Source organism: Tamandua tetradactyla, chromosome 7 (genome assembly GCF_023851605.1).
Source record: "Tamandua tetradactyla isolate mTamTet1 chromosome 7, mTamTet1.pri, whole genome shotgun sequence".
Classification (NCBI taxonomy): Eukaryota; Metazoa; Chordata; class Mammalia; order Pilosa; family Myrmecophagidae; genus Tamandua; species Tamandua tetradactyla.
This window is the reverse complement of record NC_135333.1, coordinates 73,526,246-73,553,522: the sequence shown is the minus strand read 5'-3', so window position 1 is coordinate 73,553,522 and position 27,277 is coordinate 73,526,246. Positions and strand designations below refer to the sequence as shown.

Genomic DNA, 27,277 nt, shown 5'->3' with positions numbered 1-27,277 from the left:
TATTTTTAAAAACATAGCTTTATTGAGATATAATGACATAATTGCATATATTTAAAGTATGCAATTTATGTTTTAAGATATGTACACGTCTGTGAAACCATTACCATTAGTATTACACTTTGGGTGCTGAAATTAATTTGCTAGTGTACTATTTAGGACTAAACAAAAATTTTATTTTTAGAATTGTGGTCACTCTATGATTTTCTTTTTCGTGTTCTCATAGCTTTGGTATCAATAAAATAGGCGAAATAGAGCAAATCTACGACTAAGATATAAAAGATGACACCCTCTAAAAATTTAATTTAATGTGGGCTCTAAAATCCATGAACTAATTTCAAATTTCTCTCTAGTTCCTGACTGTAGCAACTTCAGATAGCTGCTTAATATCTCTAAGTCTCAGTTCACTCATCCCTAAACTAGTGATAATAGAGTACCTGAACTAACAGGATTATGTGAAGATTAAGTGATTTTGGTACTTATAAGGTGATAGAAAACAGTGAAAGTTAAATAAAATTTATGTTAACATTATTACTGCTATTATCTTCTCTACTTCTGTTACCTTCTTTACCTTAATTTTAACCTTCATTTTTCCTTGTTGAACTGAGAAAACTGTGTGTTATGTTTGATTTCTAGCTCAGTTATCCTATTTTTTTTTCCTTTTTGCATGGGCAGACACTGGGAATAGAACCCAGGCCTCAGGCATGGCAGATGAGAATTCTGTCACTGAACCATCATCGCACCACCCAGTTATCTTAATTTTTGTAATGTCAAATTTACTCTTTCCTGCCTCCGTATTAATTTTAAATTATGCTACCATTTTTTTTCATCTCTACAAAGACAGTTGTTTTCTCATTGCATCCCTTTTTTGTTTTATAATACAGTGGCAGTATTTTTCTGACCATTATGGAAAACATGAAGATAGAATTGTCATAAATCTTTCTTGCCACACATCTATTTCCTTAAGCAATGAATTCTTGGAGCATAGGGCTCTTTCTCTTGAATTACAGAAGAAATCACCTGGCCTCAAGAAAGGATTTTTATTTATCAGTGTATTTCTCTGAAAAAGAAGGAAGTATGCTGCCTTTGTGTTAAATATCAAGTAGGAATTAAATTGTTTTTGCCAGAGATTGATAAGGGGCCTTACAAAAATACTTTACCTTTGTCTGTACAGAAGGATAGGGTCATGAGTAGATTACTTGTTTGTAGATAAACCATCTCATGTGGAAAGTTGAGAGCAGGAGCTAGGAATTTAGCTTCATATTGCTTAAGGGACTTCTAAGTATTTACATAAACTCCACCATTAAGAAGTGGACTCTTAAACTTTGCTAAATTGTCTGCTTAATATAGAAATCCACATCAAAAGCAAAGCCCTGAAATTCCATAACTTTCTACTGGAGTCCTCCTGTTGCTGCATCACAGAAATGAAAGGAAGTAAGTGTTGCTCTTTCTGATGTGTCCCAAACTTGTTGAAACCACATCAAACCAACACCATCAGTGCCTTCTGGAGTTTCCCATGGCTGACTCCTACTTGGGTCCTGGTTACCTGGGTATGCCATCTACTGCCAATTTTCTTAACCTTGTTTTATCCACTTGCCTAGCAAAAGTGGTCGCAGTTCCATTATATGATTGATACAGTTTCCAGTGTTGGTATGGTTTTAACTCATCTTTTTTATTATGAAGGAAATTTTAAGGAGACATTCTTAGGTTTTCTAGAGGTCCATGCATCTGCATTCACCTGACTAGAAGTCAGTATAATTTACTAGTTGTGTGAACTTGGGCAAACTAATTAATCTGTTCCTTAGTTTCCTTATGTATAAAATGGGGATAATAATTTCATCACTAGGATTGCGGTAAGGATTAAATGAGATAAGGCAGTGCCTTGCTTGCAGTGTGAGTTCAATTTTAGCTTTTATTTTGCATTCTTATTACTTTGTAGGACTCTGTATCTGAACTTAGCTCTGGAAATCATGCAGTGATCTTATATAAACAGCCTTAATGACTACCCCATACTCTACTGCTATCTTTAAACACAATGAAAGATATAAAGTCAGCTTTAATAATATGGGTGGTGTCAGTAAAAAGGGTGTTATAGCATAAGGGTAGGAGTGGGGGAGATGTATGTCCAGGCACAAACAACAAAGGAGTCCATGTTTGTACAGAATTTAAAAATAGTAATGCAATCCACTAAAAGCCAGTTTACTTTTTTTGTTTTGTCATTGGACAAAAAAAGCAAGGAAATCCATTTCTTTATTATAAGAGCTTCAAATTTATGTTTGCACCAAAACAAACTACTATTCATTAAGACACAGGAGAATGGAATGCAGAAATTTAAGGATACTTGTTTTCCTTCAACTTTAGTAGCAGAAGCAGGGCTGTGATCTGAATACTCTGACAATACTATGCTGTCTTAAAGCAATAGGATGATGCTGTGGAGTCTGGAGACCTGATATAAGGACTCTGAAGAACTATTCAAGTCGTTTCATCTTCTCACCTGTAGCTCAGGATATCCAGTACAAGGATGCCAGACATGCTCTTCATCCAATTCTGTACTTAGCCCTGATCAAAGATGGTGACTTTGGCTTGGCCCTTGGTGTCCACAATGTCTACCACCAGCGGGGTCTGCCTCATCCACTCCGTTTTCAGAATTATGGCTAAGTCTGGGTTGAAGATCGTGTTCACCAGCCATGCCTCCAGATGTAACACCAGCAGATTGTTCAGTTCCTCTACGGGAAACCACCTGAGTCAAATGCCAAATGTCAGTTTATTTTTTTTTATTATCAGAACACATTTGCAATTCTAAATAATGTAATAAAATACTCCTCTCTCTAGAGTAGATTTCCACTTCCCTCTTCTTTTGATACACCATGCCTACAAGACATTGGAAATATTTTTTGCAGACCCAGGTTTGCTGCAGCTATGATTGGATATGAGTTTTAAAAATTAGTGATTGTTTCAATTAATTATATACTTTTTTTCACATACTCTGGAAATTGTTTTATATACAGGAAAGCACTGCAAAAATAATAGTTATTAATTATGTATTTTCACTACCTCAGATTGAAGTACTATGTCTGAACTAGCAGAATAGAGTTTCTACATATGAGATTTTGAAATGTGCCTAGTACAGTGCCTGGTACATTATAGGTTTTCAATCAATATATTTTTGATATGGATATTTTCTTGGGAAATATTTATCTGAATAAATCATTACATAATAAGAATATACATTGCTCCAAGCCATAAATCATTTCCAAAATATTTTTTAATCTGTTGCATTTTCTTTACTGACAAAATGTGTCATTACATACTTTAAGTGATATGATGTATAGCCTTTGTTTTAGACAATTGCTGGAGTCTCTTACTCAATACATTAGCTTTAGGCATCCAAATTAGTTGGAGATGGGTATGCACAGTTTCAAAATATACTCTTTATGTTTTTTGCATTTTTAGTTAAAAAAAAAACTTCTCAGTCAAAATCACATGCAGAAGACATAATTGAAGAGCATTATGTAATGGTATATGTCAGGATCATACACTGAGCTTCTGCTGGAAACCCGCTGAGCTCTAGGAACAGAAGAGAAGTACTTCTTGATTGAGGACTGAGTGGTAAAAGTGATGGAGGGCAAATTTATGAATATCAAACAGGTATATATATTAATTACAATGAATTGTTTGCAAATCAATCGATCCATTATTCAGGAGTTTCACTGCAAACTCAAGTGATTTGCAAGGAACTCAAGTGATTTGCAAGGTACTCAAGTGGTTCCTTCTCTCTTTAGCTATATCAAAGGCCATGTAGAATATCTTCAATACCATGACAGTAGTGGAATTCCTAATTTTGGTGGACAGGATTGATTGAACTAGCAACTTTATAATTGACTGTCAAGAACCAGAACATCTATTTAACTGATTTCATCCTTTCAAGTATAGTTTTGTTATGGGTGTTGCTATTGGATATGCTTATAATGATTTATTATTCAGATAGAGATACCATTAGTAACTAATTCAAACAGTCCAAATTCTAGATGTCCTTAGACTGCTTTCAAAATAATCAAATATCTGGTTTGCTCATGTCTCAGTATTTTTTATTTGCTGATGGTAATACTCTTCTACCATCCCATTTTTCTCTGGCTGCAGGATTAACTTCAGGATTAACAGCCAGAGAAAAACTGTTATTTTACTGATATACTTATTTTCCTATATATCCTTTCTTTCATTGACTGAGAGGTCAAATTATTTCTGGATTACATTGATATAAGAGAAACTCCAGTTGGGAGGTCAGCGTGAATGAAACTCAATTTATTGTTGACCAGACTCTCATTAACCTGGCATCTTCTATACACTTTATTGTTTCTCTAATCTCAAATTCCTTGTTAATTATCTCCCAGGGAGATAAACTAGACAGGTGCAGCCCCTGGCATATGTCTCCAGAGATTCATGCACAGGGGCCCAGGTGAGAGTCATGAACAATATGATTGCTTTCTTATTCCTCTTACTCTACTATTTGGGAATTTCCCTATCACTTTAATCCATTTTATACCCAAGATGAAAATAGCTGTACCGTGTGGCAGAATAATCTGGGCCATGTATCCCTCAGAACAGTCATTTATCCTGATTATAGGGAACAAGGTGAAGAAAATTTTTCAGAGGTTGCTGAGGCAACTAAAAGAAAATGTTTCAAAGCAGCAAAAAGAGGTTACCCCTAATTTCACAAACACAGGCTTAAAAATTTCGACCTAAATTCTTTTTCATCTTTGAACACCAAATTGCTTTCAAAGAACCATCAGAACTTTATTAAAGATAATCATATGCAGTTCTTAGCCTTAGTGATTTGAAGATCAAATCAAAAGAGCTCTCTCAGAATGGAGTGGAAATATCAAGAAAAAGAAAATGAAACTTGGTAGGGGGAGAGAAAAAATGTAGGGAAGATAAAGCCAAGATATCCTATATTTACATAAAAGAAACATTAAAATAGAGATACATGTAAATAAAGACTAAATAATCAAATAAATCGGCAATAAATATTCCTGATGGAACAAAATGATAGAAAAGCACTAAAAAAAAAAAAAAGAGAGATGGAGAAAAACATATTAGGAACATGCACATAATATAGCATAAGGGTGGCAGTTTTAATGTTAAACTAAAATCCAGTATGAAAATCAGTTAATTGCATGGAAAAGAATACTGATGGAAGGTGTGATTTGTTAAGACTATGAACCTTTATACAGGAAACAAAACAACATAGACCATTTAGATATATGCTTTTTAGGGCATAAGTAAAATTTATAAAAGACACAAATGTAGATTTCCTATCAAATTTATTATTAGATGAAAGAGACTAAAAAAAAGCTGATGGATGATTTAAAGAATGCAATCTACAATTATACATATCTTACACATAAGATATGCTTATACATTAAGTTAGATCATATCAAATATACTCTCCAAATTTGATAACAATCCATCTAGTCTATTATTGTGGTGTAACAGAAACAAAAATGTGTATGTATCTATGTGTTTATTTTATGCCGTGGTTGGCTTCTGAAAAATGGTGTTTAATTCTAAAACAGTTTAATCTGTTTTAAAATGAGTTCCAAATTTAAGTTTACATAAATCAAAAACAAACTCCATCAAAGGTTTAACTCAATCAAAAGATTAATCAAAGGTTTATATCAGTAAAAATCTTCCATTATGTTCTATCTTGAGCCACCATCTCAATTGAAGCTATTATTTACCTGGGATACTGTCACTTTCACTCTGATCACCCTACAATTCATTCCCAATCTTACAGCTGCAGTAGTCTATTTTTTTGGGGGGGGGAAGGGAGGGGATTGGGATGCATGGGCAGGGAACTGAACCCCAATCTCCCGAATAGCAGGCAAGAATTCTACCACAGTACCACCTGTGCACCCTGCAGTAGACTTTTTTCAAAATATTTTTATTGAGAAATCTTCACACACATACATTCCATACATGGTATACAATCAATGACTTACAATATCATTGCATAATTGTGTATTCATCACCATGATCATTTTTTCGAACATTTGCATCACTCCAGAAAAAGAAATAAAAAGAAAAAAGAAAAATCTCATACATACTATACTCCATACCTCTCCTTCTCATTGATCACTAATATTTCCATCTGCAGTAGTCTTATAATAATCCAATTATTCTCATGTACCTTTTTGCTCAAACTTTCATAATCTTTTCAATGGTTTTATGATCAACATCAAAATCACTTACATAGCTTTGCATGGTCTGGCACTGACAAAGAATCTCATTCTTGTTTCATGGCACTCACTCCCTTACTTCGCACTGTAACCACAATGGCCAACTTTCCATTTCACAAACGAAACCATTTTGTTTCCGCTATTGAACATTTGCACCATTTCCTCTACTTAGAATACTCTTTCTTCTCAGTTTTACAAATCAACTCTATGTATCCATAACATTTCAGTTCAAGTGATACCCAAGTAAAGTTTTTTTTGGGTACAGTGTGGTTATAGAGTATCACTTCTTTTCTTCAAAATAATCATATTTGTTTATAATGAAATCATGGTATATCTGTCTCCCCTCTCATTGCATTGCAAGCTTCCAAAAAGCAGAATGTGTCTGCCCTGCTACCATTCTTTCCTCAAACCTAGATGAGTGGCTAGCATCAGTAGGCATTCAGTAAATATTTACTGATTTAATGAATAGATTTTCACTTGAGTGGTTTGTATGGGCTAGGCAACTGTAAATAAAAGATAAATGGGTCAGCGATAGCCTTGAAAATTTGTATCTGTTTCTATTTTCCCTGGAAAAGTCTGAGAGTAGAAAGATCAAGAGGAACTTAATTCTACAGGTGAGAAATTTCTAAGGATAAAGGCAAACAAAGCATATTTGATATACCAGCATATTTAAAAAGAGATAAACATAAGGTATACCAATCAAAAGCTTCAAAAGATAGCAAAAATAAATTCCAAGTATATTAGAAATAACAAAAAATGTGAACAATTTAGATTTCATTATTGACTAAAGATAGAAAATGCTTTTCTTTAAATCCTTATCTTATTCTATTCATGACACACACTTGAATTAAGTGGCAAGAGAATTTTGAGGCATATATTTTAGGTAAAGTAAACAAAAGTAAAGCAGAGGTAAAGGTAAAATTCAAGGTAAAAACTACTATAAGGTTAATCCTCAGACATCTCAAAATTTAACATGTCTGAAACTTAAAAAACATCTTTCTTTTGCTCCCTTTCTTCTCTTTTCTTCGTATTCTTTATTTTAATTGGCAGCAACATATCCAAACTAGAAAACTGAGACATTCCTGACTCTTCCTTTCTCTTTACACAATTCCTGAATCAATCGGCCACCAAGCCCTGTCACTGCATTTGGTCTCTCGCCAAAGTTGGAGTTTACAATTCATGGTCTGATTTCTAAACAAATAGCTGTAGAATAAACATGTACATATTTCTTTACCACGATTTTTAATTGTACAGTGATCTTCTCCTTATGACCAATTTTTCAAGTCAGACTTTTCTTCTAATAACTCTGTTGTATGGGATAAGGGTGTAGTTATTAAAAAATTTTTTTTCTGTTCCTTTAATCAATGTAGAAGCTATTTTGTGGCTTTTAAAAAGCTAGTGTTACAGAATGCTTTTTGCAGGTGTGATGACGCTTAGCAGGTTAACATCGAATTTACTTACTTGCAAATTAGAGATGATCCACTGTTTTGCATCTTTTCCAGGCAAATTTGTATCCATGATTCTGGTCGTGATTTAAAAAGAATACCAAATTCTGAAAATTGAAAATAAAACAAGTTCAGAGGTGATGCTTCATTACTTTTATGACCATGGACTTAGAGTATTTAAAAAAAAAAAAACTAGTAGCAACACCAAGCTCCATAGATCTCATCTGTGCCCCATGGCTAAGAGGCAGGTATAGATATATGTTGAGATTCCGTAGAGTAATATAGTGATTTATGGACTGCTTATATTGATAATACCAACCTACCCACAGGACTCATTCATATATGCATTCTCAATACCATACACATTGAAAAAAAGCCCATAGATTGGGTACTTGGTGCCAATAAAAAGAAAAAATGGGACCAAAGGCACCTAGTTTCCCACCTCTGGCTCAAGTCCGAGTCTGAAGGTCTCCTCTTAGAATAGAGGTAGCTTAAAGCTGACATAATGTTAAAGAATTCCACATAGACCATGCTTTAAGTATTTTGGATCCTTATTTTTGTGCTTAAAAAGGTTAGATTTTATATTGTCATTCTAATGGAATTGTTTTAACATCAACTGTGTCATACTCAGTGTAATAGAGCTCTTTCCACCTCCATCTGCTTTTGTTCTGTTTCTGACTCATTTCTATAAGGTTGTACATGTGTGTGTGTTTATGCATGTTTGGCCAGGGGTGGGTGGAAAGGTTGAGGAATGGTATTTACTCTCATTGATTTATCTTTTCTCTACTTCACAGGCAGAAGGGAAGGAGCTTAATTACTATTGGCTCATGTATTCTATTTTACTCAGGGAGCCATATTTAACACATAAAAGCATTTGCTTTATGGTTGTGTCATACAATCTATATACAGTTAAATTTAGTTATTTTTTTTAAATGAATTTTTTTCATGCAGAACAATTTTTATGTGGTCAGGTGCTACTTTTTAGCAAAATGTTTCGTGATTCATATATAGCAAGGGGACTGAATGGTTAACCCATTCTTGTGGTGTGAATCCAATTGTAAGCCGGACCTTTCCATGAGGTTATGTCAGTTAAGGTGTAGCCCATCTCAATCAGGATGGGTCTTAATCCTATTAGTGGAGCCCTTTATAGGTAAGATGAAATTCAGTGAGAGACAAAGTCACAGACAGAGCAGGCAGAAACTGAACATCAATGGAACTTGGAAGAGAAGGGAGAGCAGGAAACAACACCACATGCTTTGCCATGTGACAAACTAAGGCCCAAGGAACACGGGCAGCAGACTCCAGAATGCCAGCTCTTTGGGGAGAAAGCATTGTCTTGATGATGATTTGTACCTTTTTCCTAACCTCAAACTTGTGAGCAAATAAATTGTTTAAGTGGACCCATTTCATGATTTTTGCTTCAGCAGCCAAAGAAACTACAATAGTGTCTAGTCCAGTTTGTAAATGACCTCTCATCAGTATTACGAAGCATAGATGATTTCCTTCTTATAACACTCTGTTCTAGGTTGCTTTGGAACCCTAGTCATTTGATTTCTCTCCTCCAACTATTTTTTAGGTATTCTTTTTGGTTTATCTGTCTTCTGGTATTCCTCAAGGCTCTTGGAGCCCATTACCTCTCAAGCATGTGCTGATGATCCCCAATTCTCCACTTATGGTTCAAATTATTTTTCTAAGCTGCAGACACAAATACTGAAATGTCTATTCTCTTTCTGCTTGCATGACTTAACAGATGTTCAATTCATCACCTTCCAACTTTTCCTCTTTCTCCTCCTTTAGGATTCCTAAACCTGCTCTTCCTACAGTGTTTTGCTCAGGTCATGATACCCCATGTATCCAGATACAAAAGCAAAAGCATGGATGTCATGTTTTACTCCTTCTCCTTTTTCTTGTCCCCAAATTGATCATCAAGCCTTGAGATTCATCCTCCTAAATGCTTCTCATAGCCATGTATTTCCATTTCTTGATATTAACCTACTCAAAGCTATCATTCTTCTAACATTCTAATATATTCCTTTATTTTCATTCAGCCTTGCCCCTATACAATATGTTCCTCTATTGTTCTTTATTTTCTTTCTATGACTTAAAAATACTTGTCCTAAATTACAAATTTTTAATTTCTGCAAAACAACCTAACGCTATTACGCAACATTGTTCTTGAAATAAACACTTTTTAAAAAAGTAATAGAAGTTAATTGAAAGGCATTGCAGTCATGTGCATGAAAGATTTCATTAATTTTTTGGATGTGTCTGGCAACTATTTATCTCTGAATTCTAACAATAGAGTATCTGCTGGCAAATACACCAAAAGTTTGAAACTCAGAATTCAGTTCTCATGCATTGATGGCTTTTGTCAAAATTATAGTCACTGGAATGCAGAACAGATACTTCTGTTTATTAGTACCCTGTTTCATCTGAATCATAGATTCCTTCCTATCTACTAAGGCTTTTAAATTAACAGCATTATGCCTCTCACTACATAAACAAATACATACATAAATAAATAAAAATAAATAGAAAGATAAAAAGGCAAGATTAGGAAATATTTATGTACTTAATTTATGTATACTAAAGAAATATCCAGATCGAAATAACCAGTAAATTATCAGACATAAGAGCTTTACCATCAGAAAAGTAGTCTGGATTTTGAGGTCCTTTCCAATACTATTCTATCAGTACAAATGTTTTCCAATTTCTTCATGAAATCCTAAATATCTTCAAGATTCTTGGCAAATGTCATAACTCCTCTACCTCCCCCATAGTAGTGTGTGTATCTACCTTTTCTCTTTTCACATCACATTTTTTTTACTCTGCCTCATTGTTTCCTTATGTCTTTTTATTATTTTATTGACTTCCTAATGCTTTCTTTTTATAGCAACCTTTTGCATTTGCACAAAGGTGTAACACATCAGCAGGTACTCACATATTTATTGAAAAACTAAATTATTTAGATTATTTCTAGAACTTTCTATTAAAAACAACAAAGATATCTGGGTCCAAATGGTATAGTATTTCAGGTGAGAAGGAAAGTACAAATAAGTGAAAAAGAATCTTGTTCATATTTGCATGTTCATATACTTGATTTTGACCTTTTAATCACAAGCTTTAGTGGAAAATTTCAGACTGTGCCAACAATAAATGAACACACAAACTGCTTAATAGAAAGTGGTATCTTGTTCAAAGAAATAAAAATGCTTTCATGATGCTATGTGAGGTTGCACTCCAAAGCAGATCTTTCTGGATTCAGGTTGGAATCACAGTAAAAGCAAAGAGAAGGGTTTCCTTAAATATTTACAAGACTAAATCTAACAGCAGGAGATTCTAATTAAGACTGGACTTGCAATAAAAGCAATGAAGAAAAGTATCAGACATGCATGTTATTCTACAAGAGTGACTGCAAATTTATGAATGAGAAATGGTATTAGAAATCTAGTTTTCTTCGTAAGGAAATGTTCTCAGCACTGGATAGAATCTTTTGATGTTAGCAATAGCAGAATTCATAACTGGGATGTTGGGGAATGAGTTCACTGAACTGGTGAACTGCTCTCAATGGGTACAGAACTAAAAGGTCCTCAACTGATTTCATCACCTGATTGGCCCATCTCTAGAACCAGTCATCTGCTTTGTCACTGCTTGATTCATTTATTTATTTATAATTGTTTTTATGGTAATGTTTTTATGCCACTTATAAACCAGCAAAATTTGCTAATATGCTTAATCAGTTGACTAGTTGGTTTACCACTTGCCTAAGTATTTTCTGTTTTTTTAAGATGACCTACTTCTACCTGCTTTCCCTCTAGCTGAAATGCGCCAATGAACAGAATCGTTCATGTGCTTCTCATATTTTGTTTTTTTTCTGATATTTGGCTTTTTGTTGCTAGAAATGGTTAATGATCTCTGGTGGAATGGCTATATAGTGGATGAAAGTAACCTGATTTTTATTTTTTTTTTCATGAGCAGGCACTGGGAATCGAACCCGGGTCTCCAGCATGGCAGGCGAGAACTCTGCCTGCTGAGCCACCATGGCCTGCCCATAATCTGATTTCATATTTAGACAAAGCCAAAACTTTGTCAAAAATCTGATTCTTCAAAGGTTGACATATTTCATCCTGATTGTTCTGTCCCTGGTCTTTTTGCTCCTTTTATTTCTGTCCCTGCTGAGATATACACCAAGAGTTTGCAGCTCAACTCCTGGGCTTTAGGGACCACACACAGCAGAGGCCCAAAAAAGCATCATGATAAGTGATATTTTTCCTCTGCCTCTTCATAGTTCATTTTGTTTCCTACTCAAGTGGCAAATTAGACATCCCCTATGGTTCCAAACCACATGGTCACAACATTTGTACTTTTTTTTTTTTTTTTTAAATACATGGGCAGGCACTGGAAATCGAACCTGGGTCTCCAGCATGGCAGGCAAGAACTCTGGCACTGTGCCACCACTGCCCACCGAGGTCATAACATTTGATATGTTAACATTAGCTATCTTTCCCTCAGGCACTCATTTATTCTAAATCTGGGAAAAGAGCAGAGTTGGGCCACCTTGAGAGTCCTGTGGCATCTTAAAAGCCACTGAAAAGAGCAAATTCTTTAGCTTCATAGATTTTCCAGAGTCTTATATTTCTAAGGGCAAATACCTTGATAAGTCTTTGAGGATCATTTTCACCTTTTTTTTTTGCCTCCTACCGGTTTCCTTTAAGTATTGTTGAGCATCACTGACATTTTCCCTAAGACAGACTGTCTTTGACGATATTCACACAGGGTCAGCCAATATAATTTTCTTCCATTATACACAGTCAATAAATTCTTATAGGAATCATTTTTCAGAGCACTCATTACCAATATTTTGTAATCTCAACTATTCTTTCAATTATATATATTTAATTTAATTAGCAAAAGTGGGATATAATTGTAATTCACATGTATGTGTGTGAAGCATGTAATTCTTTAGAAATCAAGTAATAATCTTGAGTAGGTGGAAGATTTATAAAATGACGATAGAAAAGTTAATTGAGGAACTAAAATCTTAAGATGAGAAGAACGCAACTTTGTAGTCTAAAGGCCCAACTTTTCCTTTTAATGAAAAAGTATTGTATCTTTGTTAGAGGTCTGGTTGGTAACAAGGGAATAAGACGTTTATATGAGAATAAGAATACAGTATTCAGCAAAAAATAATCTTTAACTGTAAACTGGAAACACACATGTGTAAAGCTAATCTTAATTTGAAACCTCCAAACATAAACATTTTTGATGTTTCTAGACACTTACTAATTTTGCTAAATTCCAGGGTTTGCAATATGCATGTTCAGTGTCAGGAGACATAGTTCTATGCTATTTAACATAATTAAAATATATGGAAGAATCATCCCTTAATTCAAAATCACACTCCTACTGTTACTACAAAAAGATCATAATCACATTTTGAAATTAATTGTATTTGTGTGTTTGTGCATATACATTTTGTTGCAATCTGATCACTAGTTCTTAGAGAAATAAATAAGGTCAACAGGAAAGGCACAGAAATCAAAGTATATAAGAGAATGACACGTTTAATGTAAATTTTGAACAATGCATGTTTTAGTGACCATATATATAAATATATATATATACACACACACACATATATATATATACATTTTGACTCAAACTAAATTTAGAAAAGGTAACAATAAATTGAAAGTTTAAGAGTAGGGAAATTTCACTATAAAAGTTTTGAATATGATGGTAGAAATGATAATGTACAGATGCTATACATGTATATATGATAAAATTTTTTTAAAATGAGGAAGAATTCTGCTTTAGGATTTATTTTTTCTCCATTTTATAGATTGTTAGAGCAAAGAAACAAAAAAGTTAGAATTAAATGACAATAATTGGGTTGTAAATAAATCTTGATGGAGTCATAGATGAGCGCACTACACTTTTCTAGGGCTATGACCCAGAGCTGGGAATGATGTTAAAATTATAACGTCTTAGTGCAAAATGGTAGCATGCCCCCTCCCCTGTCCAGATAGAAAACTGAACAGCAAGAATATCTGTGCTATGCAGTGCTTCCATGTATCAATAATAATGATGTTGATGGTGGCAATGGTTTTAATAATAAGAAATATAGTGTCTATTTTACCTAGTAATTTACATTTTACAAAATACATTGTGCATACATTATGTTGCAAACTAAAAGAGTATTTTACCAAAGATTGTCATTATCTTGCCTTGGTAAAAGGCAATGTTAAAATCAATATGAGTGCATTTAGATTCAGATATAGTTTATTTTGTTTCAGAATATATTTTGTGTAATTGTCTTAAAGTTAACCTCATGCTCTCTACAAGATAATAAGAAAAAAATATAGTTTTTAGTGTTTCTAAACTTTTCTTTGGTGAGCAAGATAAAATAAGCCAACTTATGGACAGCCCTTGCTTTTAACAAGTGGACTTTATGGGCAAATTAAAAAGTGTCTTATTGGGAGTAAGTCCATATTTATGTAGTAGCCTTAGGGAGACAGAACTATAGGGAAAAGGGCTCTATTTCTGAGAACAGAAGTACAGCAAAGGACTAGTAAGAGAAGTCTGGCCATTAGTTGAGGTTATTACAATCAATGCAATGGAATTTGCAAATATGAAAAAGCATCTCCTTTTTCCCCACAAGAGCTTTTGTTAGGGACTCAGCAGCAGCCAAACCACAATTCAAGAAAAGCCATTACCACACATCCATTGCCAGACCCATGCAACCTGGATAGAAAAGACGGACAAAATTATATTCTACACTGGGACAAAAGTGTCGAGGTAAGAGCGAAATTTTCTCTGCTTTCTTGTCAGTACTTGCCCCTGTCTGACCAAATAAATGTTCCTTTTTAGAATTTGAGTGTAACGATTGCTTATTTCAATTTGTCCACACTTGATTTATAGAGAAGAAACAACCTGTTTTTATTGCTTATCTCTGAATTCAGAACTATGGCTTAAGGATCTGATAAAACATAAATCAGGCAAGTCAAGGCATGTTTCTTGTGTCCTATGGAATGTGTATTATCAGATAGAAACCCATACCAATGCTGAATTCTGATAAAGAGGCATGCCTATTTTCTCAATGTCTCAGGTGGTTAATCTGCTCCCTCTTGGTTTATGTTTTTTCTTACCCAAAGCTTGATTATATGCCATCTCTTCTGAGTCAGGACCATATTTTTTTATTGTTTTGTTTTAAATATAAATTGTTAATAAATAAGTTATAGGTTTACAGACCAGGACATATTTTAAGTGATGTTTGCATCATCACACAGTAACTCCAATTCCTTTATTAAAGATACTTGATATGTTACATAAGTAAACTATGTTCTATTCGGGACTCTTAGACCAATCTTTACAAGATGTGTTTGATGAATTTGAGAAACATAAATAGGAAATTCTTTTTATCTCCTTTCAGACCAAATCCAGTTTCATAAACTGCAGCTTTTCAGTTCATACTTCTTTTCCCTTCATCAATATAGGCACCATCTCAGAAAGCTAAGTCAAAGCTCTACCATTTCTATTTTAGCATAAGACTAATGCTTGCCAGTTTGGGGATATGCATTAGTAAGTTAGACAGGATCTGTCTCAAGTTTGTCATAAGGAAGAGCCAGTGGAAATAAGTTTGCCCTGTAAGGATTTTGAAGAAAAAACGTATGGTCCTCAGATCCAAGAATTAAAGGGACCTGATAAAACAAACAAAAATATACAATGATATTTGAAAGGAATATTCATGTCTAACAATGATTAAGCTGGCATTACCTCCATATATGTAGGTAAATTTCTGCCATGTATGAAAGATGAATATTTCTTCTGGGATCTGGCCCCAGTTGATTGCTTCTTGGGCTGGGGTTCAGCCAAGGAAATGCTGAATTCAGATCCCTTTAAACAGAAAACACAAAGGCCATTAATTTAATTTAGTGAATATCAAAGGAGCTACTGTTCAGTTTAATGTGGATATATTCCAAGCCATGATTCAAAAAGAACCAGGTGATTATTTCTTTCACTGTGAGTAAATGGAAATGGTCATTACTGATAGCATCACAGATAAAAGAGCATTTGTTGCTGGCTACTCTGAGACTATTAAATGTGGGCCACGGTAGGAGAGACTAAGGAAAGAGGCAACTATAATAGTAATATTAATGAAGGAGCACTTAAGAGCTGCAGTTGAATCACCTTTACAATGTTCAGAAATTTTCTGATTTCAATTTCAGTTTCACTATAAATTTATACTAACTAATCTGCCTCCTTATTGTAGCACATATGTAAATTTAATTAATTATCTGCCCTAACATTTTATAATAAAATACCTTGTATTTATACACACAATAAAACTATTATAACATAACCATTTGAAGAGTGAAGCATATAAAGGCAGTTCAACCCAGGAGCTGAGAAAGATCCGTAGTTACAAAGATTTTTTAAATGTCATTAACTTCAGTTTTTGCAAACAACTCAAAGCATATGGAACTTATGGTTTTTGTTTTTGTATCTTTTATATTAGAGTTTCTTCATCATGTCACTATGAACTCAAGCTGCCTTTAATGACTAAGTATCTCCTGATTAACTGAACTTGTTTTTTTGCCACAGCTAAACCATGCCTACCAATGGAGTCCTCTTCTGAGGCACCATTCACTACTGCTTCAGAGCATTTCTTAACAGTAATCTCTAGGCCATCTTGTGCCCCCCTACTTCCAGGTCTAGAATTTTCTACCTGTCTCCAACTCCCTGGGCTGGACATAATTCCCCTTCAAGAAGAAAAGTTCAAAGGCCCCCTATCCAGAGTGCTATAGGTTATTATAATCTGTATGACTTCTGGAATAAACTAGGGAGACTACAGAGCAGTGCATTACTTCAGAAATTTTTCATGAATTCTTACATAAGTTTTAAAACTTTATGTAGTTAAGGAGTTACTTTCTTTTCTTACTCTAACACTAGTGCTTCACAATGTGGTTCTTATTCACTTTATTTTGTGCTTTCAGTAGGATTACCAACTATGTTAGTGCCCATCTACTTAACAACTACTGAGGACGTACTATATCTGTCAGGCCCTTTCTGAGGCACTGTAAATAGATCCGAGAAGAAAAATGTATCACCTTGTAGAGCTTACAGGGTTGCTAAGGTTATTTGTCAACCAGTGCCAGAACTGACTGACCAGGGAGCACATTGTCCGAGGTCAAGTGGGCAGAATCCTGTCTTGCCCTTTGAGAATCTTCATAGATTTGCAGCTTTAGGGTAGAAAGATTTTGCCTGCGTTTGAGAGGAATTGCAAAGCAGAGATCAAGGAGCTCTAAAGGAATGCCTACAGTGAACCTCAATCCAATCAAATAAAAACCCTTGGGGATGGTTCACAGGCATTAATCAATTTTTTTTAACGCTTCCCAGGTAATTCTAATGTGCAAGCAAGGTTGAAAACCACTCTATGAAGTTACCTGTTTGCTGAAATAAAAAGCAAGCTAAAATATATTTTATTGTGAATGAATTTCCTTTGATACAGAGAATTTTTCCAAGAGAATTAATGATATAGAGAACTTCCCTGGTTCTCTTCCCCACTCTTGGGCTATTTTTTTTCGCCTTTTGAGAATAGTACATTCAGTTTCGAATAGCTAGTAATTTATCGAAAACAAAGGTCAGGGATTAAGAAAAATGGCTCAGATGGAGGAATGATTTTGTATCTTTTCATTTTTGATATTATTCTTGAAAATCACTTCCCCCTTTGTTTCTTCAAGAAATACTAAAAAGCTTCAAGACCCAAGCCAATTGTCACTAACTTCATGAAAATAGGATTTTGTAGCGCCCTTCTGTATTTCCAATTGCATTTTGGTCTAACTTTTGTCTCATTCAATAGTAATTACTTATTTGAGGTTGCTTACTGAAATACTGTGGTTTTCATTAAATTAATAATGCCTGTTTTAGTGATTATTTTTAGAAAATTTTATTAAAGAAGATACTTGATTCCAAATGATATTGAACTTCAGGTGAGAAGGAAACTACAAATCAATGTAAAGAAGTCTCTCTCCCATTTGCATACCTCATGTCAGATGTTACCACAAGTGGAAAATTGCTACCAGTGCCAGTGATGAGTGGGCAAGATTTACAGTCTTGTTTGGAAATCAGCAGCTCATTGAAAATATCGTTAAAATTTTTCATTAAGACCTGAGGTTGGATCTCCTTACGTGTACTTCGGACTTAAGGCTGGAATTGAAACAAAGAAACAAACAAACAAAAAAACCCAAAAAGATCTTTCACAAAGATAAGTGTGATGAACTTTGAGTCATTTTTGCATTTTTAATTCAAAAGTTAAAAGCATCATATTGGATATTATTCTGGAATTTTTTTGACAGCAAAAACATCAGTGAAACACCAAATTAGCTTTTTGGATTTCTTTCTGCAGAAATGCCATCTGGACTAGAAAATACCTTCCTGATACTGGTAACTGGAGAATTCCTAATAGGAATGTTGGGGAATGGATTCATTGGATTAGTTAACTGCATTGACTGGGTCAAGAGCCAAAAGATCTCATCAGTTGACTGCATCCTCACCTGCTTGGCTATCACCAGAATGAGTTATCTTTGGATAGTATGTTTTGATTCCTTTACATTACCGATATGGCCACATCTACATGCCACTCATAAAACAAGGATGTTTATTAGTATTTTTTGGACACTGACCAATCACCTAGCTACTTGGTTTGCCACCTGTTTATGTGTTTTCTACTTCCTTAAAATAGCCAATTTCTCCCACTCCTGCTTCATCTGGCTGAAGCTGAGAATTAGCCAAGTGCTACTAGTGCTTCTACTGGGGTCTCTGTTTATATTGCTTTTCAATCTATTTGAGAGTTCATTTAATGGTTTCTTGATTGATGTCTATATAACAAATGAAAGAAACTCAACTTGGTCTTCAGATATAAATAAAATTCTGTATTATAATAGCTTGATTGCTTTCAATATCACCTATTTAGTTCCTTTCCTTCTGTCCCTGATCTCACTGGTCCTTTTATATCTCTCCTTGAAGAGGCACACCAAGAATCTGCAGCTCAACTCTACGGGTTCTAGGGACCTCAGCACAGAGGCACACAAAAGGGCCATGAAAATGGTGACATCTTTCATTCTCCTCTTCATAGTTCACAGCTTTTCCACTCAAACAGTAGGTTGGATTTTCTTTATATTCCAGAAACATCAGGCAAATTTATTTATGATGTTATTAATAATTGTTTTTCCTTCGGGCCACTCATTTCTCCTAATTCTGGAAAACAGCAAGCTGAGACAGACTGCCTTAAAACTACTGTGGCTTCGTAAGGGCCACATGAAAAGAGCAAAACCTTTATCTTCATAGATGGACTTCTCCAGAAGTTTCTTTATTCCAGAGGAATTAAAATAATGAGAAGCCTTTGTACATCAATTTTAACTTCTGTTTCTCTCACTGGATTGTTTCAGGCATTACTGTGCAACACTGAAATTTCCCCTACAATGAGGTTAAACTAACAATTTAGTCACACAGCCAGCATACATCATGTTGGATTTTTTAAAGCAAGTACCGTCATTATAAATATTTGCTAGTAACGAGAAAATATTTGAGACAATAAGAATACAAATATATAACTCAACATGTATTCATTTTATATGTGCTGGTAAAGATGAAATTATTTTTACATTTGAGGATGTGAACATATTTGATTGTTTAGAAATGATTATATTAGCCATGCTAGAGTAGGTAGTACATTTGCAGAATAAATGAAAAATAAATCAAGGAATAAAAATGTTGACATTTTAAATGACAGACATAACTTTTTAAACCAACTTTTAGAACAAAAGGACATTTTATCATTAGGAATCCAAGTTAGAATAGGCACATGCTTTGGAGAATAAGATAAAGATAAATTAAATTAACAAAACACACAGGAAACTACAATCCAAAATTATAAACATTTTAGATTTCTGAGAAACTTTATTTCATTAATTTCTAGTTTAAGGAATTAAAAAGTTCATTTTCATAAAGGCAGAAATTAGTTGTTTTGTAAATTGCTAAATTTATAATATAAATGTCATAATAACGAGTATTATCTCAAAATGCCTAATAATTCTTATAGTTCCACTGTGCAAGGGTTAAAATCACATTTGGCACTGAGTTTGTATGTAGTTTGTGTGCGTGTGTCAGCCATGACTACTAGTGTCCTGTCAAAGAAAACAAATATAACCAACTTACCAAGGATAAGAACAGAGAGTTTACAAAAGAAAGCCATGTATTTATGTACATTGTAGACATTTTATGTGTATATATAGTGCTGGTTTGACTTCTGTAATAAAATGAAGTAGCTGAAAATGTAAACAACCCTAAGGTGAGCAGGTGGTAAAATTGTGCTTGCTGATAATATCACAATTTTGAATATAATAGTTTGTAATATGGTAATTTTTAGAAATTATAAATGTAAACATATAAAAATTATCAGTAATAAAGAAATAGTTGTTAAGGTTTATAATCACTATACTCTTTTGATGGGAGCAACAAAATATAAAACAAAAACATATTATATATAAAATAAATACTGAAAATATGTGGGTTGCAAGTTAATTTTGATAGAGCAATAGGTCAAATGTAATGCTGGGAAGAATTTATGAGTTATGAAGCCTTTTTCAAGTGAGTTCCTATTCTAAAAAAACTGCTGAGATCGCATCTGTGCTGAGGAGTGCTGCTCGCATGTATCTATGATGATGATTATTTGATGATTAGTGTTGTGATAAATGCATATCCAAATCTACATAGAGATTGATTAAAAAAAACTGCATTCACATTTCGTGAACATTGTTAAGAAATTTCCTAACAATTGTCATCATTATCTTGCCTTAGAAAAGGTGAAATTAAAATCAAACTGGCTGTATTTAGGTTTAGATACTGGGGATAATTTGGTTTAGAATTTACCCCTTTCAGTTAAAGACTACTCTGCATTCATTAGAAGATGCTAAGCATATTTAGTTTTTAGATTTACATTTTAGGGTTACTTCTTTTAAATAAAAAAAATGAAATAATTATGTATCATTAAGATTAAGTTCTCACTTTTCATGTAGAAATCTTAGAGATGGAGCTATAAGGAACAGAGAGCCACTGCTGTTGACAGAAGCTTAGAAAATGACTAAAGATGATGCCAGGGTCAGAAGCCGGGGTTACTGGGTTTTTGAATTTTCCCTATTTAATGTCATTTTAAAATTAAGCTCTTTCACTTTCCATAGAACAGCCTGTGTTGGAGGCCTTTGTCACGATCCAACAAGTCACTATTATGACATCCATAGCTAATTCTTATGTAGTCTGGAGAAAATTGTATCCTATTAGAAGAAAAAATTATTGGGAAAAGAAAATAACTGACAATGTTTATTTTAATCAATTTCCCCCCCAAAAAAACTTTTTTTGTAGTTTAATGATTTTTTTTTCCTAGTCTGCCTGTACCATTTATGAGAAAGATGCAAATAACATGTTCCTACGGGCCAAAATAGGATTATGACCAAATTTAAGATGAAAAGATATTTCAGCATGTCCAAGCCATGTTGTCTTCAACTTTTTTGAAAGAAAATGTCATGGTTGAAATGTTTCAATCAATACATATCTCAGAGACTAAGTCACAATGTTGAATCCCTGATGCTTCAGTTGGTTTGTTGCTCTTGATGAAATCTCATGTCCTCTGAGAGAGGGATTTCCTTAATGGAAGTACAGAAATTAGGTGGTCATCTACAAAACCCATATATCCACAGTCCACTGACCTGTGACAATGATTAATACTATCTATTGTAATCTATGACCTATGCTGGATCACTGAGAATAAACTTCAATTAAAAAATACATCATATTTAGTTTGATCAATTTTTAAAAAAAGTTATACAATATTTTATGGATCAAATCCTAGCAGACAGTTGGGCTATTTTCAATTTTAGCCATTTTGGAGTGACACTAATGTGGATGAAGCATCAGACGACAAAGGCATGGTGTCCCTATTGAAGTAACCTCATTTCCCTTTCATAGGACTCTGAATTTTAAGACTTTTACAATTATATTTAAGGCTTTGACTTCAGTTTGAGATATTTTTAAAGTTTTCTTCCTATCATTTAAAAAGCTAAAGTGGCCTCTTGAAAAACAGCTTCTTTTTTCTACATTGAACATTCTTTTGTTTTTTAATCTGCTGGACCTAATCTTTGTATCTGTGCTAATGATTTCAAAGACAACACATTCTGAGTACAGTATTTCATTAGTGACTTCTGCCCTCTCATGATTTATTTTCATTTTGGTTCATGAAAAAAGCATACTCTACCTCCATTTCCTCTTGTTCACTGAAGTACTCCACTACCTTCTGTGAATAAATCCACATATTTGGTGTTTGAAATCCATAAATAGGATAGTCAAGATTTTCTAACGCTCACTGAACAGCTCTCATCGAAGAAGGAATTGGCACAGGTGCCAACAAGATGTTCTGCAATTAAGCTACTAAGAATTCCATAGTGTCTTCCTTTCAGGAATGTCCTTTGGGTCTTCAGTTGTCCCCAAGGGCATTGCTGAGGTCTGTATTTGTGCAAAGTGCAGGTGTGGAGGGCTTGACTTCAGCTGGGAAAGATTGATGAGACCTGATGTGGTGATATTCTGTCTGGGCAAAAGGCTATCTATGATTCTTGTCAAAATTGGAACAGAGTTCCCAAATACTTGGTAATCCAGGTTACAGACTGATACGACAATCCAAAACGATTGTTAGGAATGCTAAAAATTCTTGCCTGGTCCACTTACATTTCAGACTACTTTCCAGGTTCAAAATTTCTGGCACAAGGATTTTCCTCTTTCCTTTTGTCCCTATATTCCTCAACTTCCCATTCCCTTTATGTCTCCACGTATATGCTCCATTTTCTTCTTGACTCTATCACATGCTGTTGATACTTCACCAGGAAAAGCTTCTATTAAAATCAGGCTGTAAAATTTTGTAATGAAATGTTGTCCTCAGTATAGCGATAGCTATACCTTCAAAGTTTATAATGACCTAATCAGTACTATGTGGAGGGAAAGAAAGAATTTCCCTTCCATCCTTTTCTCTCTTTCCCTGCATGTATCTTCCAGAAAAGAAAAAAATTTTAAAAAAGGCTAAAATGACTTCAGGCAGTAGAGAACACTTGAATTTTCATATCAAATCATATTTAATATTTATATCCTAACAAAGAGTTCTGAATAATTATACCAGGTAATACTTCTGTTTTGGAATTTGAGAAAAGAAACAGGATTATGTAGAATCACCTACATATTTTAAAAGATTGAACCCCTCCTCAAATATATCTCTAAGGATAGACATGAGATTCAATTGTAGTTTGACCAGTTACCATAACCTTGGGAAAGTTACTTAACCTTTCTAAATATGTTTTCTCATCTGAAAACTACAATAAAAATATCTCCCCCAGAGGGTACGCATGATAATTATAGAAAGTACCACATACTCTTTAAGTCAAGTAATCACACAAGTTTTTACCTTGAATTAAAAAAAAATTCTTTCTTCCCTAATCTTTAGGTTATATATATTATTATAACCATTATTTTCCTTTTATAGTTACAATAAACTATAAAAACATATAGTCACCATTCTCCAACATTTTTAGCAGCAACACTTCATAAACCAGTTTTTTTTCCTTCTTTGGTCTTAATCATGCTAAAGCTTCTTCATGCTTCAGGGGTCTCTTGGTCAATCAATATTCTCAATGGCCTGGAAGCTCAATTAATGTGCAATGAAGATCACCTTAATGCCAAGGCAAATATATTTTCTCTTTCCTTTACTGACTGCTGACTCCATATAATAGCCAACAAAACTGTCATCCACTGAACAAATATTTATTATCACTCTGCATTAGGTAATGTTCCATGCTTGGGGTCAGAGAAGTAAATGAACAAATCCTTGGCTTCAGAAAGTGACCTGGACAGGGGCTAATAGGAATTAAATTTTTTGTGAATCATAATAATAAGTAGCTTAATAATGGTTCATTTAGAGCAACTGGGCAAAAATATTGTCTTTTTCCTTGGGAAACTTTTGAGTTGCACCATATAGGAGGAAAAATAAATCTACATTTAAAAGCAATTGTGAAGCATAAAGGGTACATCATGGAGTTTTTTATTTAGTTCCTACTGTATATTTGCTAATATCATATGCTGTAAAATTGGATAAGATATATTATCTTGGGCGGGCCACGGTGGCTCAGCAGGTAAGAATGCTTGCCTGCCATGCCCGAGGACCCGGGTTTGTTTCCCGGTGCCTGTCCATGTAAAAAAAAAAAAGATATATTATCTTCCCTCACAGAGCTTCCAATATAGTTGGAGGAAAGGAAATGATAAATAAGTTCACTATAGTGACTTTGTTTTTTTTTTTTTTTTTTTAAGTGTAATAAATGACTGACTAGGAGCGGAAGGTTGAAGGAAACACATTTTCAGTAGCCACCTGAATGGAGCTTCCTTATTACATCTCACATCCCAGGGCTAATAGCAGCCACATTCTCCTTACAAACTGGGACATTAGTACCTCTAAGAGATAGTGATGACCTTCATTGTTAAATCCCTTGGTATTATTTCATTAATTGAACCAAATTATTTCAATTGAATCACATAAAATATTAGAATCACATTTCTAATATTTTAGGCTAAAAAGTTCTGGCTCTTGCACCCTTGGTAACTGCACAATGTGCAATTATCACAGGGAGATATTACAGTCCAGGTAATCTATCTTCTTGGAAACTGTGATTAAAAAGACAAAAAAAAAAAAGATAATCAATGCACTATTAGGCAAAAATAAAGCAGCCTATGAAAAATGCCATAAATTGATATTAACACAGCCTTTAGATAGATTAAATGAAGTGAGGTCTAATTTGGTCAGGGGAATCTGTGAAAAAATTAATGGGAAAAAAGTGACATCTAAGCTCTAGCCTTAAAACATGGTTAGAATATCCACAGGCCAGGCAGGAAAGGGTTGAGAAGGTAGAAGAGGAGATTGTGCTCAGTAAGAGTTTGGCTCTATCCCTACAATGAACAGAGCAGGAGTAGCAATTACCCAAAGCCAAACAGGGTGCTGGAGGGAGCACTTATTCAATTAAAACCCTAGAGTATGCTTGTTTGTTAGACACAATTATTGGAATACAAAACATTGTAACTATTTAAAATCTTTACCTGGGGAAATTCTAGCTCTTCTAGCTCAAATGTCTTACCTAAAATCTTCCTGCAGGTGCCCTCCATTCCCATCTCAGATTTCAGTACTGAAAAAGCAAGCTTTCCATATATGAGTTTTAAGTTTTATTCACATCTTAATGTGACACACTTTTACAAAACATAATGCTTATTGTGTATATATCCAGCACTAAGATTTTTTATAAATCTCAGATGGACCTTTCAAGGTGGGTATTTTTACGCTTATTCAACAGTTTAAGAAACCAAAGTTTAGGAAAATAAATGGACTCACCTGAGACCACAAAACTAGTTTGTATTTTAACAGAGGCCTGTCTGGTTTAAAAATTCAATCTAGTGGATCTTAACAAGTGATGCACACTTTCAATTATCTGGGGAGTTTTTAAAAAATAAAATTTATTTAAATTAACTTTACTCAAAGAAGTACATATAGTTTAAAAAATAGGATACTACCATTAGACTGGTAGTGAAATAGAGTTCCTCTGCTTTTTTCCTACCTACTCCTGATTTCCTTTCTCCAGAGACAACGACGTTTATCTTAGATATTTCTTACTGGAGTTACCTCCATTTTTCTAAATACCATGTTTATATTGCCTTTTTTTTTGGACATTTTTTAATATTAAATTTTGATAAACACTCCCCAATTACATGCACATCTCTTCCCCCTTTCATTCCCCCAATGTCATATAATCATTTCTTGTTCAATCAGTATTCAGTGTTTACAAAATAATTACTGACTTTATATGACCAGTATTATTCATAGCTGAAGTCTGTATAAAAACTTAAGAAAGTATAGTTCCCTAACAAGTTTTAACTTTTACTGGGTTTTACAATTGCTTCAGTTTTGCTTTCTTCGTGTTTTAAATATACCCATCAATTCCCCTCCAAACTCCTTGAAAACCTAAAAAACAGCTTATTTGTACATACAAATGCATAAAATACTCAATTTTTCTTTTGGGGCCATCCCACCTGAACGCTCCAGGTTTAAGCACTTGCCTGTTGACTTCTCTAACTCTCCTTCCTCTTTAATATATATATATATATATATACTACTTTAGACTTTGTGGCTATCCTTTAAATTATAAAACACGTCTTTTTCCCCTTCAACAACACACAGTACCTCCTAATTTCCCAGTTTATAAGGACACTACCATCTTTCCATTTACTTTTTCTCCTCCCCCTTCAATATCCCCATCTGCCTACCCTACTTTTTTACATTAACAAAGCTGATAACATTTGCATTCTACCTTGTAACCATAATTGAGTATTCCCTTAAAAGATGAAAACCATAAACAGCACTTACATTATTATGATTATTTAAATGTAATTCATTTAACTGCCAAGTTTTGTACTATGACTGCATCTCCTTCTCTCTTGACATTGCCTTTGAAACAAGTTTCAACGAAACAGAGTTTACTTCCTCACAGTCTCACAACTGTTAGAAGTCCCGCAGCATTTTACCCTGCTTGGTATTTGGATAACGCATTTCCTGTTAAGTTTTTTTTTTCACCGGATTGTCGATGTTTACTCTCGTGGAATGAAGAAATATGTGCTACCACATCATAACCTTATCTCCTCATTTTCTTTCACATTCATCGTATTGCTTACAATCCAATCCAAAATTCCTGAAGTGTACTGGTTTCCTTAAGGTATAGGCCATGAGTTTGTTGCATTCGTAAAAAAAATTTTCTAAAAAGCCTCCCTTTTTTATAATGCACACTGTGCCTTTGTCAAATCCTTAAGTGTCTCCTGTTTTTATTTTAGCGTTGCATGCCTTCTTTAATATTTCCGTGGGTCTTAATTTAAATTCTCTACCTTCAGAAACGGTAATCTCCTTTCCGGTCCCAGCAAGCAAACCGTAACGGTCCACGGAGAAAGGCCTCCGGGAATCGATGGGAATCTCGCGAGACTGCGGATCTTCCCGCTGGCAGCTCCACTCAGCCGCGGGCTCTGGGTGGGTCCGCAACCATGCCGGCTATTTAATCAGGGCTCTAAAAGTGAACCTGCAAGCGGATGTTGAGGATCACGGAGCCCGCGATGTAGAAGTATGGGAAGTTCATGCGTAGCTGCCAGGCCAAGTCGAAGAAGGCAAGCAGGGTGCGGGAGAGTCCCTTGCAGAAGACTTCGTAGGAGCCGGAGGCCGGGGTCAGACCCGGAGCCCTGACGGCCAAGGCCGAGGAAGCCGCCGCCGTGAGCATGGACGTGGCGTAGTCGCTCGCTTGGCACCTGGAGCCGGGTTTCGCCGAGCTGGCGCTCCGCGAGTCGCCGACGTGTAGCTGGGACAAGGAGAGGCTGGAGCTACGCTGCTGCGGGGCCCAGAACTTCGCCTCCCGCTTGGCTGCTTCCTTCCCGGCAGCGCTCGAGGCCGGCACGGCGTTTGGCGCCCGCCTCTTCCGGTCT

The 27,277-nt window shown here is 34.7% G+C and overlaps 2 protein-coding genes across 10 annotated transcripts; one reads left to right on the top strand and one right to left on the bottom strand.

Moving 5' to 3' along the window:
* SMIM10L1 (small integral membrane protein 10 like 1) lies at positions 1-27,277 on the bottom strand. 9 transcript variants are annotated; one of them, XM_077170060.1, is made up of 6 exons: positions 26,181-27,277; positions 23,292-24,948; positions 17,724-17,887; positions 15,455-15,574; positions 7,695-7,785; positions 1-2,737 (listed from the first exon to the last, which is right to left on the bottom strand). In XM_077170060.1, exon 1 carries the CDS (start codon positions 27,073-27,075, stop codon positions 26,869-26,871), a length of 207 nt encoding a protein of 68 aa, XP_077026175.1. In that variant the 5' UTR covers positions 27,076-27,277; the 3' UTR covers positions 1-2,737; positions 7,695-7,785; positions 15,455-15,574; positions 17,724-17,887; positions 23,292-24,948; positions 26,181-26,868. The 9 variants fall into 9 exon arrangements, with proteins under 9 accessions (XP_077026175.1, XP_077026177.1, XP_077026176.1 ...); XM_077170062.1 differs by lacking the exon at positions 17,724-17,887; XM_077170061.1 differs by lacking the exon at positions 23,292-24,948.
* On the top strand, positions 17,562-19,188 carry TAS2R42 (taste 2 receptor member 42). The gene has a single exon (XM_077170059.1). The coding sequence runs from the start codon at positions 18,089-18,091 to the stop codon at positions 19,025-19,027; it is 939 nt and encodes a 312-aa protein (XP_077026174.1). The 5' UTR covers positions 17,562-18,088; the 3' UTR covers positions 19,028-19,188.